Source organism: Conger conger, chromosome 5 (assembly GCF_963514075.1).
Source record: "Conger conger chromosome 5, fConCon1.1, whole genome shotgun sequence".
NCBI lineage: Eukaryota > Metazoa > Chordata > Actinopteri > Anguilliformes > Congridae > Conger > Conger conger.
In genome coordinates this window covers 34,529,438-34,545,251 of record NC_083764.1, presented here as the reverse complement: position 1 = coordinate 34,545,251, position 15,814 = coordinate 34,529,438, and the positions used below count along the sequence as shown (strand labels likewise).

The 15,814-nt window shown below is 39.1% G+C and overlaps 1 protein-coding gene across 1 annotated transcript in view; it reads left to right on the top strand.

Annotated features, from left to right (window-relative positions):
- Positions 1–1,844: 1,844 nt before the first annotated feature.
- Positions 1,845–15,814, top strand: part of tram2 (translocation associated membrane protein 2) — a 27,139-nt gene continuing 13,169 nt past the window's right edge. Inside the window, exons 1-2 of the mRNA XM_061243294.1 lie at positions 1,845–2,076; positions 6,485–6,548. Coding sequence (XP_061099278.1) covers positions 1,957–2,076; positions 6,485–6,548 — 184 coding nt within the window. The 5' untranslated portion in view covers positions 1,845–1,956. The remainder of the gene's footprint in view (positions 2,077–6,484; positions 6,549–15,814) is intronic.

The following is a 15,814-nucleotide window of genomic DNA, read 5'->3' as shown; positions in this document are numbered from 1 at the left end:
AGCTTGAATTGTTGTACAGCTGTACAATGTTTTGATAGAGTGACAGCCCAACAAATGTACACTTTGAAACTCGAATTTAAGGACTATAAACACAGACAGAGGGTGAGTCAACATGTCAGTGAGACTTGTTCAATGATAGGAAGGGATTTACAATGGTCTTGGAACAATGTTTTAACACAAAAATCTTTAAAAAGTGTAACTATTGCCTAATTAGTCCTCAATTCCATATACTTTTAAAATTTAAATGCAGATGCATTTTCCCTACTACACAATCAGGCCATATATGTTAGAATGTGAAGTTAATGTACACAGTGCCTGTGATATTGGTCAGACCATGTGTGAAGATGTTAAATTTAAAATTTAAATTTAAAAGTTAAAATTTTTTAATGTTTCTTTTGCCTAATTTGTCCTTGATGCTATATCGTTTTCAAATCTCAAAAGGAACATGCAAACTCCACACAGAAAGGGCGAAGCAAGATTTGAACCTAGGACCTTCTTTTGCAGAGGAAACATCCACTGCACCAACAGAGATTTTTTGAAGTTTTGAAGAACCTTGGTCTAAGGAGGCATTGCCCAAAACTTCATGCAAATTGGTGAAATGAAAATTGATGTGTGCATGCCTTATGACAAATGCTAATAACTTCTGAATGCAGATCCTGACGACAATTGACACGTCTTTGGCATTGGTAAACTAAGAAAGCATGCACAATTCTATTCCACTCTGTGAACAGTTGCTGCTAATACAGGGGAAAATGGCCATAATTCATGAACCAAATGATTAAATACCTGACTAATGGACTAATTTGCATGGTGTTTTGGGTAATGCCTCCTTAGATAAAGGTTCTTCAAAAATCCCTGCTGGTGCATTGGTCCAGTGGATAACATGGGTTTCCTCTGCGAAAGAAGGTCCTGGGTTCAAATCTCACGAGGGCCCTTTCTGTGTGGACTTTGCATGTTCTCCTGGTGCCGATATGGGTTCCATTCATTGCAATAGATGAAAGATACAATTATCTTGATTTGAATTTGTTCCATGTGTACTACTTGCTCAGTGTGTACTAGCTTGCACAACTTTGTGAGAATTGACCAATAGGGGCACTACAGTCATTTATCAAATGTGTATTGCCTCCTTAGACCAAGCTTCTTCAAAGATGTTGAAAATTATTTGGAATATGTTACAAAGATTACCTGCCCAGTAATATAATCCGGCAGCAATCATAGAACACAGGGATGTGTTATTTGACATTGCTACTTGAGGGAGGGGTCACAGGGTCAGCAGCAAACATGATTACAAAGTTGATGTTCTGAAAATGTGTTGGCAGGTGGAACAGTGTAAGTGGTGAAAAGAGGGCTTATTTCTGACCAAGCTTCCCTTTTCCCTCAATTTAGTCAATTCTTCATAACCATACGAACACATCTAAAGTATATATTCCAAAAAATTATTATTATTATTTTTTTTCATCCACTCAATGGGATACAAGATTTAACGTCATCCTGTACCGGTGGGCCTGTATGTCGATCAAATAGCCTATCTGTCAATTTTCTGTTCCACTCCAATAAATACCCTTTTCACACAGCGGCGCGCATCCTCATTTGACGCCCCTGTCATGACTTGACTTCAAATCGATTGCCCGCCCTTAAAAAATGCCCCAGAAAGATCACTTTAAGTCGTGTATATGTTATATCACTGAAGCTAATGCTGCTCTCAATTCAGTTTCTGAAAAGTGGAAAAAAATCTGAAAGTGAGATATCCCTTTAAGGCCCGATTTTTTTTTCCCGTAAAACATTTTCCTTTAAGAGAATGCGTTGCGCATGCGCAAATCGATGTAAAACTTTGTAGAGTTCTGAACTTCGTAGCTGGCTTGTAACCATCAAGCTACCTAGAAGGTATTTGGGTAATTTACGGTAAAAAAAACAAAACAAAAAAAAAACATAGTTAGCCGGCCAGCAAACGCAGAAATGGCTTTCCGCAGGAGAAACAAAAGTTACCCCTTTTTCAGCCAGGAATTTTTCATTCAGAACCATGCAGATATCGTCTTCTGCTTGGTGGTTTTAATTTTGGTTGGACTGATGTTTGAGGTGAGATTGTTTCTGCGGGTTTTCCTCTTAAATATGTTCTCTCGGGGTCAGATTATGTGCTTCTCAGTTTTAGCTGGGTAACTTCGTGAGCGGTATGTTCGTCATAGACCGGTCTACAGACCGAGGAGTAACATTAGTGATAAACATGGTAATCTACCTAAACAGAAGTTTCAATCCATTTCCAATAAAGGGTTACTTTATTGTAGTTAGCTTGAGACGAAAAATGGGTCAATTTCTTGCCAGATAATGAGTCATTTAACTTGATTGTTAAATATAATCACTGCGTTTTGTGTACAACTTAATCCCAGTAACTTTAAATTAGCTATCTGGAAACGTAACGTTAGTTAGCCATTCGTATTTTTGTTTTAAGGTTTACTTGCTACGTTGGCTAGCTAAAGTTACATCAACAAATGCCAGACTCAGGCTGCACAATTTAAGATTGCTAAATAACGTTTGTGCCATGGTGAAAAGCTGGAATCGGTATGCAACTTCTTAAACCAATGTTGGATAACTAGCCTTGCTATCGAATTTCCAAGACACAGACAGACTAGCTTCCCCATAGAATGCTAGTGTAACAACGTAATGGTTGCACTATTTTTAGCACTGGCTGTTTTTTAATTAACGTGTTAGGGGGGGTAGTATTTTGGCTTTAGTGAGCAATCCGTTAAGTGTGCAAATTTGTATTAACAATACGATGTTAACCAGTGAGTGCCTCGCCCGAAGTTTTGAACTCCATTGAACTGGTTCTCAGCTAGTGCCACGTCTCTCTAACTGGACAGGGTCCCCTGTCTTCTGTCTGAAATGGAATGGAAAGGAAAAGTAGACCGGTTCGAGTGTGACCGCTCGTTCTACGTGCGTTTCATCAGGTGTAAAGTTTTCCAACTATCCGACTATATTCCTAACAATGCCAGGTGTTGGGTCAGAAGTATTAGCGGCACCCTAGCCAAGCTATCACGACACTTTGATCAACAACAATCCCTTGGAAAAACATCAAATGTGGCGGTAACTCACTCGTATAGTCAATTGTAACGTTTAACTTGCTTACCAACAAAGAGTAACCGTGCTCACCCCCTTTACGTAATGTTACGTATAGGAATTTAGTCGACCAGTTAGTAAGTTAGTTTGCCATTTTTCTGAATTGCCTCAGAATAATATTGTACAATTTGTTAACCCTCAAGCTACTTGCTTCCACTTCACTAATTTGATCTACGTGGCAACATGCTCATATTGACTGGCTAACGCGTTTTCCAAGATATTACAGTACGTTAGTAGCTTAGGTACCCCAGCGGACTATACAGTTGCTGGCTAACATTACATTGGATAAATAGTCAACTTCCTAGTTCTTTAGCGTTAGTATGATGCATACCTCAGTGCCCGTTCCCCCTGTTTTAACGTTAGTACTCCCATTTGTTTCACAGAATAGGCTATAGGAAGAGCATTGATCAACTTCTTCAGACCTGAGTCTTAACCGCATAAGCTCGTACTCGCCAAGCACTACAAATAAATGTATGTCGCAAGTGCTGCACCCGCTCAGGATTTGGCTCAGACGAGCACCCTTGGGCCTGTGCGGAAGGAATGCTCGGCTCTAGCGTTGAAGTTGCACTTTTCTGTAGTACGTGTCTTATGTCTGTGGTTAAAAAATGATTTGTGTGCCCCCTGTGGTTGCAGGAAATATAAGCATGCTGCATTACACTGTTCTTTTAGGTATTCGAATTTTGAAAGTTTACTGAAGTGTCTATGATGGCAAATTTATACCAGGAGCGTTTTGTGACAAGTTGGGCAGTACGTGAACGAACGAACCTTTATGAACGGATTTTTACTGTGAACTGAGTGTACTGGATTATCACTCAATGATTTGTCCGTATGCTTTTGGGCGCGCGTCAGCGGTAAAGTTCGGTATTCTTCTGGGAATTAAACAATCAGCTGGTTGTCACAGGCAACATATGATAATTTACTTAAGTTTTTTTTTATTTTATTTTTTTAACAAGCCATGTTCCAGCCAAGCCAAGGTCTGACAAAAGAAGATGGAATCAGCTGGCAGCTACAGCAGAAATGTATTACTGTTCTATTGCTTTCTGGACGTATAATTCAATATCTTTGAAAAGTATTTGATGTAATCATAAATCATGTAAGAGTAAAAACATCACATTGTGGAAATACTGAAACATGGTTATGGACTTTTTAAAATAAGGTGATGTTTGTTTTACGGTGTGGCCATCTTACCCTTACATTAACTGGGTGGGGAAAGATATTGTTTGGCAATCAGTTTATAGTGCTGGAAAGGGTAATCTGCCTTTAGCTACCAAATAGCTGTTAGAATAAAAATACTCCTGCAAGTTTTGCAAAAAACTTTATCCCAAGAAGTACTCGCTAATGTTAGATATGCTTCTAGAGCTAGTTTGATCTAGGTAGATGTTAGTCTAACCTTTTGTGGGATATTGAAATTGGACAGCCTAACCTTGTGCAACACTTAATGTTGCATACCTATTCTGGCAGTTTTATTTACACTTCACTCCACAGAGTGATCAGAATTTTAGCGTGTACTAGTTGTCCCTGCGTAACATACTCAATTTGTTCCGAACACCAAGTTACCTCCCAACATTCAGAACAGTGCGATTTTTCTGACTAAAAAATAAGAAATTACTTCCAGCTTTCATTTGTGTGTGTAAAGTCTAATTTCTTACATTTTCATAACTTGGTACGGATGACGTACGTGATGCATTGCAGCATACAGTGACAAGGTAATGATGCTCCCCTGTGACAGTGTGGTGGAGAAGCTGTTGCTAATGACAGACTAAGAAACAGGCAGGCTTATATGGCTCTGCCATATAACAGTGAAAAACTGGAGTAGTTGTGCTGTTCAGAAAAACTTGAGCTAACACGGTCTTCCAAACACAGGGAAGTTACGTGTCATTTTCTCTATCATTATTGCTCAAATTCACATCAAAGTGTTTTTGTATCTGGGGTAGCCAATAAGCAACAATCATAAACCACATTCCTCAGGAAAAAAAACACTGTTAAACAGATGTTTAATTCTGGTGGAAGCAGCTGTTTTCCCATGTTTGGAACACAGTGAGTCTGAGCCTATTTCTGTATCTCCTAATACATTTTCAAACCTTTGCGGGAGTGACCTTGTAGTAGCAGCATATGCCAGAAAACTAACTATTAGGAAACCGACGCATGATACTGAACTGTGAGTAGAATAAACTGTATTTGCTTGTTGGAATATTCGTGTGCTTGCTGAACTGACTGTATCAATGAACAAATCACATAGTCATTGACTAGAATCTTTAACTTACTTCGGAACTACCTGATTCGAATCAGCAATGTGATTCATAATTTCCACCCCTAGTGACATGAAACACGTTTGTAAATTACATGTATGGAAGCATATCAATGCCAAAATGAAAATGCAAATTGGGAATTACATTCAGTTTTCATTCCATCTACATAACCGCCATTGTCATAATTCAAATGAAAAAGGCTTCTTTGCATTTTAATTTTCACGCTAATGTATGCCCTGTATATGACAATATTAAAATGTAAATGCAAAGTCCATTTTGTATTCAGTTTCTCTCATCCTCTGTGAAACCATGATTACTTGTATATTCTAACTGGTTATATCCTAACTCTTTGACGTAAAGTCATTACTAAGACGTGTGGATAAGCAACGATGAAAATGTTATCTCCACCTCGCACCTTCAACTTTGCATCGATTGGTATAGGACTGTTAGCTAGTTACGTTGTTGGCTTATTTCCGTTGTGTCACCGCTTTTATGTTAGTGATGTGTAAATTAAGAGTATTAGTAGGATTTTAAGTTATATTAAGCTAATTAAGCTTCATTCAGCTGAAGTGCCTACAGAGCACACGCAGAGGGTTACTGCAGCAGTGAAGTCCCCCCTCTTAGATCTTTGTTTCTTCCTATACAGACCAACCATCCATCCTTTATATGAAAACTGACTGGGCACCATCATAATATTTTTTTAAATGGGTACCATGTCATCAAGGTCTGGTTTCACCCCTGTGTTTTACCACAAAAATGAATGGGTTGCTACGGCCGCTTATACTCAAACACGTCATCGTCAAGGATTGATTGCTCAAACAAGATGGCTGCTATCGTCCAATCAAGTTTTGGCTGTATTATATTTAACAGCAAGCATGTTGTTAATTACCACTTGCTGTTCTATGAAAATATATATTTTTTAAATTATCTCTAGCAGTTCTGTTAGTGTGTGCATCAGTGGTGGGGTTTTCCTGTGATGTTAATTCATATTCAGAAAAGGAATTTTCCCAGGTAAAAAATATTGAGGTCCTCTTTATCATTCTGTGTCCTCCTTTTGTATCCTTTTTTGTATTATAACAACCAGCTTTAAAACCTGTTTGCATGTTTCTCTTTTATTATTTCAGGCAACTGCAAAAACTGCATTCCTCTTTATCCTCCCACAGTACAACACCAGCACATTATCACCTGGTAAGTAATGTGCATGATTTGCTTGTCAGGCTCATAGCCTTATGTTACTATTAGCTGGAAAAGGTTGGCAATGATGCAAGATAAATCCAGGCAAGTTCTGTGGTTGTGCTTTCCTAGTAATCTGATAATCTAGTCTAGTTGGTGCTTCTGAGGAATCATTAGGCTGGATTCAACTGTGCTTAGTGTTTTACGATGCATGCAGTTCAGTCGAACCCTCTTGATTGATTAATCCACTTCCTCTCCATAAAGAACACTTTATGTTTGCCAATTTCAGAGACCAAGTGACCACAATTTTGCACCAATGAAAATTAATCAAGTGGTTGATCCTGACCTCTATTTGGAGCAGACATGTTCAAGAATGCTAAATTTAGTTTTGTGTTCTCAGTAGGACAGAAATGTATCAAGCCATGGGGAAATGGACAGTTGCAACTTCAGCATGACTTAAGTACCAGGACTGCATTAAGAAATAAGGAGTGGGGCCATTGTTTGGCATCTCCAGGAGCACCACAGCATATTTCTATGTCTGTTGGTAGATAATGATGAGACGTATAACTTCTTAAAAGTTTAGCTTCATACTCAGTTTTGTTTTGCCAGGAGAGTCATTTGAATTTCGCTGGGTGTCATGATGGAAAACACATTGCTGTAGAAAATGTGTTCTTTAGAGGTCCATAACTTTGTAAGGAAAAACCATAAATCTGTGCATTTCCTTCTACAGATAAGTTTGTAAGTAGAATGCATATCTTGCCTTAGAAAACATGCATCTGCTTTCATTTAGGAAATATTTGGCCCTAAAATTACTTTTTTTCATGTGGTCCATAGCATAGTCTTCATAATAAATTGCAAACACATTTTTGATATCTCAAACGGTATGGCCATGGCTAGGTGTACAACTTGTACATAAGGATAATTTTCTTAATTGATTCTTAATTGACAATGTGTGTTAACATGAAGACAATCACGTGGTTGAAAATAACCTTTTATTTTTAATCCTTATTACAATTGGACCACTTTCTGAATTAAGTGCTTGCTAGGAGTCTTTCTCTGTCTCTCTCCCAGCAGACAGACAGCCTTTGACCTTAATGTCTCTGCTCCTCCTGAAAGGGGGTAGCTAGCACATTCCAGCAAGGTCAACAAGGGGTATTCAGAAGACAAAATACTGATAAATATTAGTGGCCAGCTTCATGTCTTTTTGTTTTGGTAAAGCCCCCCCTTCTGGAAAAGTGTGTATAAGAGTCTTACTATGTCTAATTAAAATCAGAAAGCCGGTAAGCTTTCTCACTTCCTGTTATTTCTTATTTCTAAATACGAAAGTTGAACTCAAGTATAGCTATCATTTTTACTGGGATCTGTTTCACGATAGTCACCTGTGAAATGTTAAAAAGGGCATTTTTCCCGAACCCACGTCATGCTGTGCAAGCAGGAAGTGGGCTACATTTCCTGATGTGGCTGAAACATTACACATATTTTTATTGTTGGAGTGTAATCACATGCACATAGGAATACAGGCTTACTGTCATAAAGGCAAGAGCTGGCAACAAAAAGTTAGACTTATATAATTGTCTTATGCGTTCTCTGCTCTCTGAGGATGCATGAAATTCATACCGAATTCATACCAAATTTGGATTATTTTAAACTGGGTGTTATATTACTGCATACATTCTTGATCAACTTAAACAAAATAATCTGTTAATTATTGTTTTGGTATCACTCCAACTGCTACTTTACACATTTGACTAAATAACCTGTTAGTTTAGAGGGTCATGTAACTTTGTCAATTAACATTTAAATGTATGATCATTTAAATGTTAATCAATAAAGTAAATACAATAACTAATATAGCCAAATATATTTTATGTATCTATGTATGCAGTCCAACAGCAAGGCCAATTCCTTTGTTTTTGCAATACACTAAATACATTTGGGGTTGAGATAAAAATATGAACACGAAACAAGTGTTCAGAATTTAAGCTTTTATTTCCTGGTATTTGCACCTAGATGTGTTAAACTACTTGGAACATAGCGCCTTTGGTATCAGACGACCCAATCTTTAGGTGAGCACGAGTATTGGAACAGAGAGTAAGTAAATGAAAGTAATAACACTTAATATTTGGTAGCATATCGCTTGCAATAACTACCAAGCCTGCAACCCATTGACATCACCAAACTGTTGCATTCTTTTTTTGTGATGCTTTTCCAGGATTTACTCCAGTCTCTTTCAGTTGTTTGTTTCTGGGAGGTTTTCCATTCAATCTCCTCTTCAGGAGGTGAAATGCATGCTCAATTGGGTTAAGGTCTGGTTATTGACTTGGCCAGTCTAAAACCTTTTTCTCCCGAATGAAGTCCTTTGTTGTGTTGGCAGTTTCTCCCAGTTAGTTTTGACGCATTTCTCCATAAGTTGGCAGACAGAATGGGCAATTTCACAACCAGAGCATGAAAAAAGAAACTTACTTACCCAATTCAACTTATGTCCCAAGCAGTTGATTGTGACAATTTAGAAATCTGCTAAAATCTTGGCTAACAACAGGAAAATGCTTAAAATTGATTTATTAGTCCCATACCATTGAAAAGGTGCTATGTTCTAAGTTGTTTAACAAATCTCTGGCCGACATTAGCTTAGGCAGTAAGAGCTGTCATCTGGCAGTCGGAGGGTTGCCGGTTCGATCCCGCCCTGAGTGTGTCGAAGTGTGCAAGACGCCTAACTCCCAAATGCTCCTGGTGCCTTGCATGGCAGCCAATCGTTGTTGCTGTTTGAGTATGTATGTGTGGGTTAATGAGAAGCATCAATTGTGCAGGTCTTTGGATAAAGGTGCTATATAAATGCCAACCATCTACCATTTACCATCTCAATAAAAATACCTGGAAATTAAATATTACATTCGGAATTGACTTTGCTCTTCCAATACTTTTGGCGGGGACGGTATTTTAGATATTTTAGATTTAAACTGTATAATGAATAAAAGAAGTTATTAAATTGTATTGCCCGATTGCACTTCATTTATTTTAATAATTTAATGTTTCTGTACCCATTTACCCACTTTGTGTTGCACTAAGGTGTATGAAATTAGTTATTAATCAATAATTATTTATTTATAGTATATGTTTAAACTTGCAACATCATGTATCATTTCTTGATTTCTTGCTGTGACATCGCTGTGGAGGAATTTTGGCCCACTCTTCTTTGCAGCATTGCTTTAATTCAGCCACATTAGAGGGTTTGAGTATGGCCCGTTTAAGGTCCTGCCTCAACATCTCAATAGGATTTAAGTCAGGGCTTTGATTGGGCCACTCCAAAACCTTCATTTTGGTTTTTTTGAGGCATTCAGCGGTGGACTTGCTCTTGTGCTTTGGATCGTTGTCTTGCTGCATAACCCAATTTGTTTGCGCTTGAGCTTCAGTTGACGGACTGATGGCTGGACATTCTCCTTCAGGATTTTGTGTTTGAGAGCAGAATTCATGGTTCCATCAATTATGGCAAGTCGCCCAGGTCCTGAGGCAGCAAAGCATCCCCACACCATCACACTACCACCACTATGTTTGTCTGTTGGTATTACATTACATTACAAGGCATTTAGCAGACGGTCTTATCCAGAGTGATGTACAACGAAGTGCAGATCAAACACAAGTACAAGTGCGAAGAGGACCTGAGAGGACAGTACAGTTCCGAGTCCTAGTGTAACCATACAGATGCAATCCTTGAAAAATACGTCAACTTCCAAACTAGCATACCACAGGTGGCAGCTAGAATACCCCGAGTACAACAATACAATAGCTAATACAAAAAAACAACAATATCTATACAACTATATAAGTGCCATTACAGTCTGTCATATATAAGGCTAGTCATGGTGGTCAGTTAGGGAGGGAAAGGTGTAGCCTGAAGAGATGAGTCTTCAGTCTGTGCTTGAAAGAGGTCAGAGACTCTGGGAGGTCATTCCACCACCGTGGGACCAGGACAGACAGCAGTCTTGAGTGAGAAGTGCAGGTGTGGCGAGGGGGAGATGCCAGATGGCACAAAGTGGCAGAACGGAGGGGTCTTGCTGCTGTATAGGTCTTGATAAGTGATTGAATATATACAGGGGCTGATCCCTTAACTGCCTGGTATGCAAGCACCAAAGTTTTACATTTTCAATAACAGGCAGTCAGTGGAGGTTGCTGAGCAGGGGGGTAACATGTGAATGTCTGGGAACATTGAATACCAGACGGGCAGCAGCATTCTGGATCAGTTGTGGTATTATGTTCTTATTGTGGAATGCTGTGTTAGCTTTACGCCATTTCTTCCAAAAAGTTCCACTTTGGACTCATCAGTCCACAGAACATTATCCCAAAAGGCTTGGGGGTCATCAATGTGTTTTTTGGCAAATGTGAGACAAGCCATTATGTTCCTCCTGCTTAGCAGTGGTTTTCGCCTGGCAACTCTCCCATGGATACCATTTTTGCCAAGTCTCTTTCTTATGGTGGAATCATCAACCCTAACCTTATCCGAGGCGAGTGAGGCCTACAGTTCCTTAGACGTTTGTCTGGGTTCTTTGTGACTTTCCGCATGAGTCGTCGATGCATTCTTGGAGGAATTTTGGTAGGTCGGCCACTCCTGGGAAGATACACCACTGTTCCAAGTCATTTGGAGATGATGGCTCTCACTGTGGTTTGCTGGAATCCAAGAGCCTTAGAAATGGCTTTGTAATCTTTTCCAGACTGATATATTTCAATAACTTTCTCATCTCTTCCGGAATTTATTTTGATCGTGGCATAGTGTGCCGCTTGTTGGAACCCATTTGCCTACTTCACATTGCTTGAACGGTTCTATTTAAGTGATGTTTAGATTCACCGGGCCTGGCAGTAATTAAGCCTGGGTGTGTCTAGTCTAATTGAACCCCATTATCAATTATATGTGGCTATTGGTTGATTGAGTAACTAAGGGGGCACTTACTTTTTCACACAGGGGCCATTGCTGTTGGATAATCTTTTTTCTTCAATAAATGAAATTATCTTTTAGAAACTGTACTTTCTGTTTACTCAGGTTATCTTTTTTTTTTTTTAATATAAAATTTTGTTTGAAGATTTGAAACAGAGGCGGCACGGATGGTGCAGTGGGTAGCACTGCCGCCTCACAGCAAGGAGGTCCTGGGTTCGAATCCCCGTCGGCCAGGGCCTCTCTGTGCGGAGTTTGCATGTTCTCCCCGTGTCTGCGTGGGTTTCCTCCGGGTACTCCGGTTTCCTCCCACAGTCCAAAGACATGCATGTTAGGCCGATTGGAGAGTCTAAATTGCCCGTAGGCATGAGTGTGTGAGTGAATGGTGCATGTGCCCTGCGATGGACTGGCGACCTGTCCAGGGTGTATTCCTGCCTTTCGCCCAATGTATGCTGGGATAGGCTCCAGCCCCCCTGCGACCCTGATCAGGATAAGCGGGTTCAGATAATGGATGGATGGATGGATTTGAAACAGTGAAGTGTGGCAAAAAGAGGAAATCAGAGAGGTGGCAAATACTTTTTCACACTACTGTATGAAGTTAGGATAGTTGGAAGTCCTGTTGTATAAACAAAACACTATTGGTACCTAGTTGATTTAAGGACATAACTAGCAACACATCTGAGGTAGAGGGTAGGGTGAAATTTCTTACACTGGTTTCCGAGCAGGTCTAAATCTGCCAAAAATGGCCAATTTGAATAGTGCATGTGAATTTCTCAGCTATTGTTATTAGTAGCATGTTCATCTTTACACAATGGGAGTGCTCTCGGATGACTCACAAATAAATAAAATGACAATGAAACTATGATTTCTTTCAAATATCTCCAAAATGAGAATAGATGCATGTTTTCTGAGGGAAGCTATCCCTACATACACATTTACAAAAGTTTAGGGCTTTTCTTTGCCAAGTTATGGACCAATCACGTATTGTGCCATGTCACATTTTTCATTGTGGCTCTAGAAATGTGAAATGGCTCTGCCTAAATTGCACATGAAGTTCAAGTTTTCAGGAATTCTAGGTCTAGGAAAAATTGAAGAGGTGCTGTGGTGCAACCTCCTTGAGTTGGCATGGAATTGCCCAGTGGCTCCCCCTCCCCCCAGCTGATTAGACTAGATTAGACTAGATTAGATTAGATTAGATTAGATTAGATTCGTAAATAAACAAACAAACAAACAAACCGGGAGGACAAAGCCAGCACTGCTTGAGTTTGTTACAGATATGACCTAATATTTGAATCTATCATAGAATCTATCGAAGCTATAGTTATCAGATAGTTACACTGAGATTTGATGTGATTTGGAGGTGTTGTATGGATCACAGTTCACCTTGATACTACAGACCTCTGGAGATTTTTCTTTGAAATTTCCATTGGAAAAACTCAATGGCAATGCCTCTTTCAAAATATAATGCCATCTTAACCTATGATTATCCACATAGCTTAATGGGATGCTGTGTTTAAGAACTACTTTTCTACACATGCTTTGTGCGCTTTCATACACAGCAACAGGGTGAAGTTGCTGTTGTGTACAGATCTAGGATTAGATTTCCCAGACCCAATTTGAAATTAAACTAGCGTACCCAAAGCCATCTCACAGAAAACAGATCCTGAATCAGCAACGAGGGGATAAAGTTATTTATGGCACACGTCTCATGAGATGAGTATCGGACTAGTCCTGTGCCATACGCTACCAGTGGCTCTGAGATTCTCATTATAAATCAAAATTTCCCTTTTCCTTGATGTGGGAAGGCTTCATTGTATCATCTCTCCTCACATTCTTCTGAAGTTCATTTAGTCGCAGAGAAGGAGGAAATAATAGTTTGCAAGATGTATTTGCATGCTTTTGGACTTATTGCATTTTTCTGTTTTAATGCTCCACTTGAACTAAGGTATTTCCTGCTGCGTCAATTAGATTTTCGCCTTGTTGAATCAATTATCTACCTAGTCATTATTGTCTATGCTTCAGCTCTTAACAATTACTTATGATATGATTAGCAGACATTCATTTGAAATCATGAATTTAAACATGGATCAAAATCAATTGTGTCTCAAAATTTTTAATATAAATTGAATGTAGGCACGAGTACATTGCTAATTGTTCCTGTTTAGAATTGTAAGGTGGGACGAGAAGAAGTCCCTCATATGTCAACGTATGTTCCTTTTTTAATATAAACTGAATGGAGGGACAAACAAATTGATAATTCTAGTTTATGTAACAGGTTGGTCTATGAAGGCTTGCTATTGGCTGATCCCTGGCGCCATCATTGTAGTTCCTCTTTACGGCACCTGAGTGTGCTGTGAATTAAACTGATGTTAGCACGGAAGAATGCCGCGTACTCTTCGCTAAATAATGGTCTTAGCATTGTCATTCATAGCATTCAGGTCCTGAGTATTTTTTAACTCCTAAGTCAAAGTTTGAGACCATTCTTTTAACAATTTAGACAATTCTGAGCAGTTCATACATACGGCCCCGAACACCCAAGCTGCAATATCACTGCTCCTGTGTTGGATACCTGAAACGTTCTCATGTCCACTCTGTCATCTTTTGACCATTTGCCTCCTCTTTAAGCCTGATTTATACTTCTGCGTGGAATCTACGCAGAGCCTACAGGGTAGCCTGACATGCACCTCTCCTTAGCTATTCCTCCATTTATTTCCTCATTACTTTTTCTGTCTCTTTCCCTCTCTTTCTTGGCAGTTGCGCTTTCTTTTCCATTTCTGTCCTCCTTCGCTCTCCACTTAAAATACTCCCATCAAGATGTAAATGGCCCACTGTACCTGTCACCACAGTCGCCCTGCTAAGTGCAAGCAGATATTTGATTGGTCCAGAGGACGTGGTCAAAGATACGAAGCCAATCGACAATCTCACTGTAATGTTATGAACTTCTCAATCGCTAGGCAGAATGTTTTTTTTTTGTTTGTTTTTTTCTTTTTCTTCCCCTCATGGAGTTGGCAGCCCTGCTCTATGGCCCAGACCAGGCCTATTTCAGGTACTGTAGCCTATAGCTGAAGTAGGCTATGCTCACAAGAAATCCCTTGAACTTGGCTAAAATGAGATTTTCTGTGTATTTGAAACCACAAAACACTTAATCAGAATAAAACAGTATTACCACAAAACACTTAATCAGAATAAAACAGTATATGTGATGTATGATTAACCTTAAAAAGCTCAAACCGATCATTCGTTAGCAAATTTAACAGCTGCCAAAGCAAAGGCTCCCAAAGTGGTGAGCAACAATTGTGAATTACTGTAGGCAGCTAACATTTGCAAGCTAGGTGGATACTTACAAACCAACAAGGCAGATATAGTGAAAGCTACCAAAATAGCAAGCAAGCAGTACTATATGTACGCAGGCACAGTACTAATTTTCAAAGTACACAAGCAAGTGATAATGTTATTTCAAGTAAAGGGTTGATGCTTATCATGATGACCCTGCAACCAGAAATGGGTGACACAAATATCTCAGCCGAACAAGAAATCGCCACCACACTGGTATCACTACAACTTTGCTTTGGCTTTTTTTTTTCCACAAGAAAAATGAGAACGTAGGCTATTTCAGCAGCAAATCGCATGCTGCTACTTGGAAACTAATGGGATATTGGGAGTTGTTGTCTGTGGTGAAAGAGTATTCATACCATTTCAACTTAAGAAAAAATAATTGGTTATCTTTTAGTCTTTTTGTAACCGTTTACAATTCCATTTCAGTTAAGCATTTAAACATTTGTGCCCAAACTAACTCTGATTTAAAAGCTGAAATCGAAATGAACTTTTCCCTCAATTTTGGCATTTTATGTACATTTAATAAAATGTATAAAATTGTAATACCTGTGTATTTTCACAGCGCACTTTCCCGTCAGCTTCCTGTAAAACTGTTTGAGTTTAGATTTTACATCATGAAGTACCAGTCGGCGTGTATGTCGATCAAATGTCTTTCTATTTTCCGTTCCCCTCCAGTCAATGTCCTTTCCCACAGCGGCACACATACGTTCTCCTCATTTGATGTCAGTCAAATAGACTCCCCAACCTACAAAGATTCCCCCTGAAAGATTTGCTTCACTCGCATGTGTCATATCATGGAAGCTGTAACTTGTGTCTTTAAAACTGCCTATATTGAATTAATGGAAAACAAAAATGATGACTACTCATCCAGCTACCAATCTGACAATGTTTAATTGTTCAACAGCAGAAAGATTGAAATGCAGAATTATCGCTTCTGCTGATAGAATGTTCCCTAAATGTTTTTTCATTTATTTTGTTTCAAGCTGTGAGTAAAACTTTTTATTTTGTTGCATTCATAGCA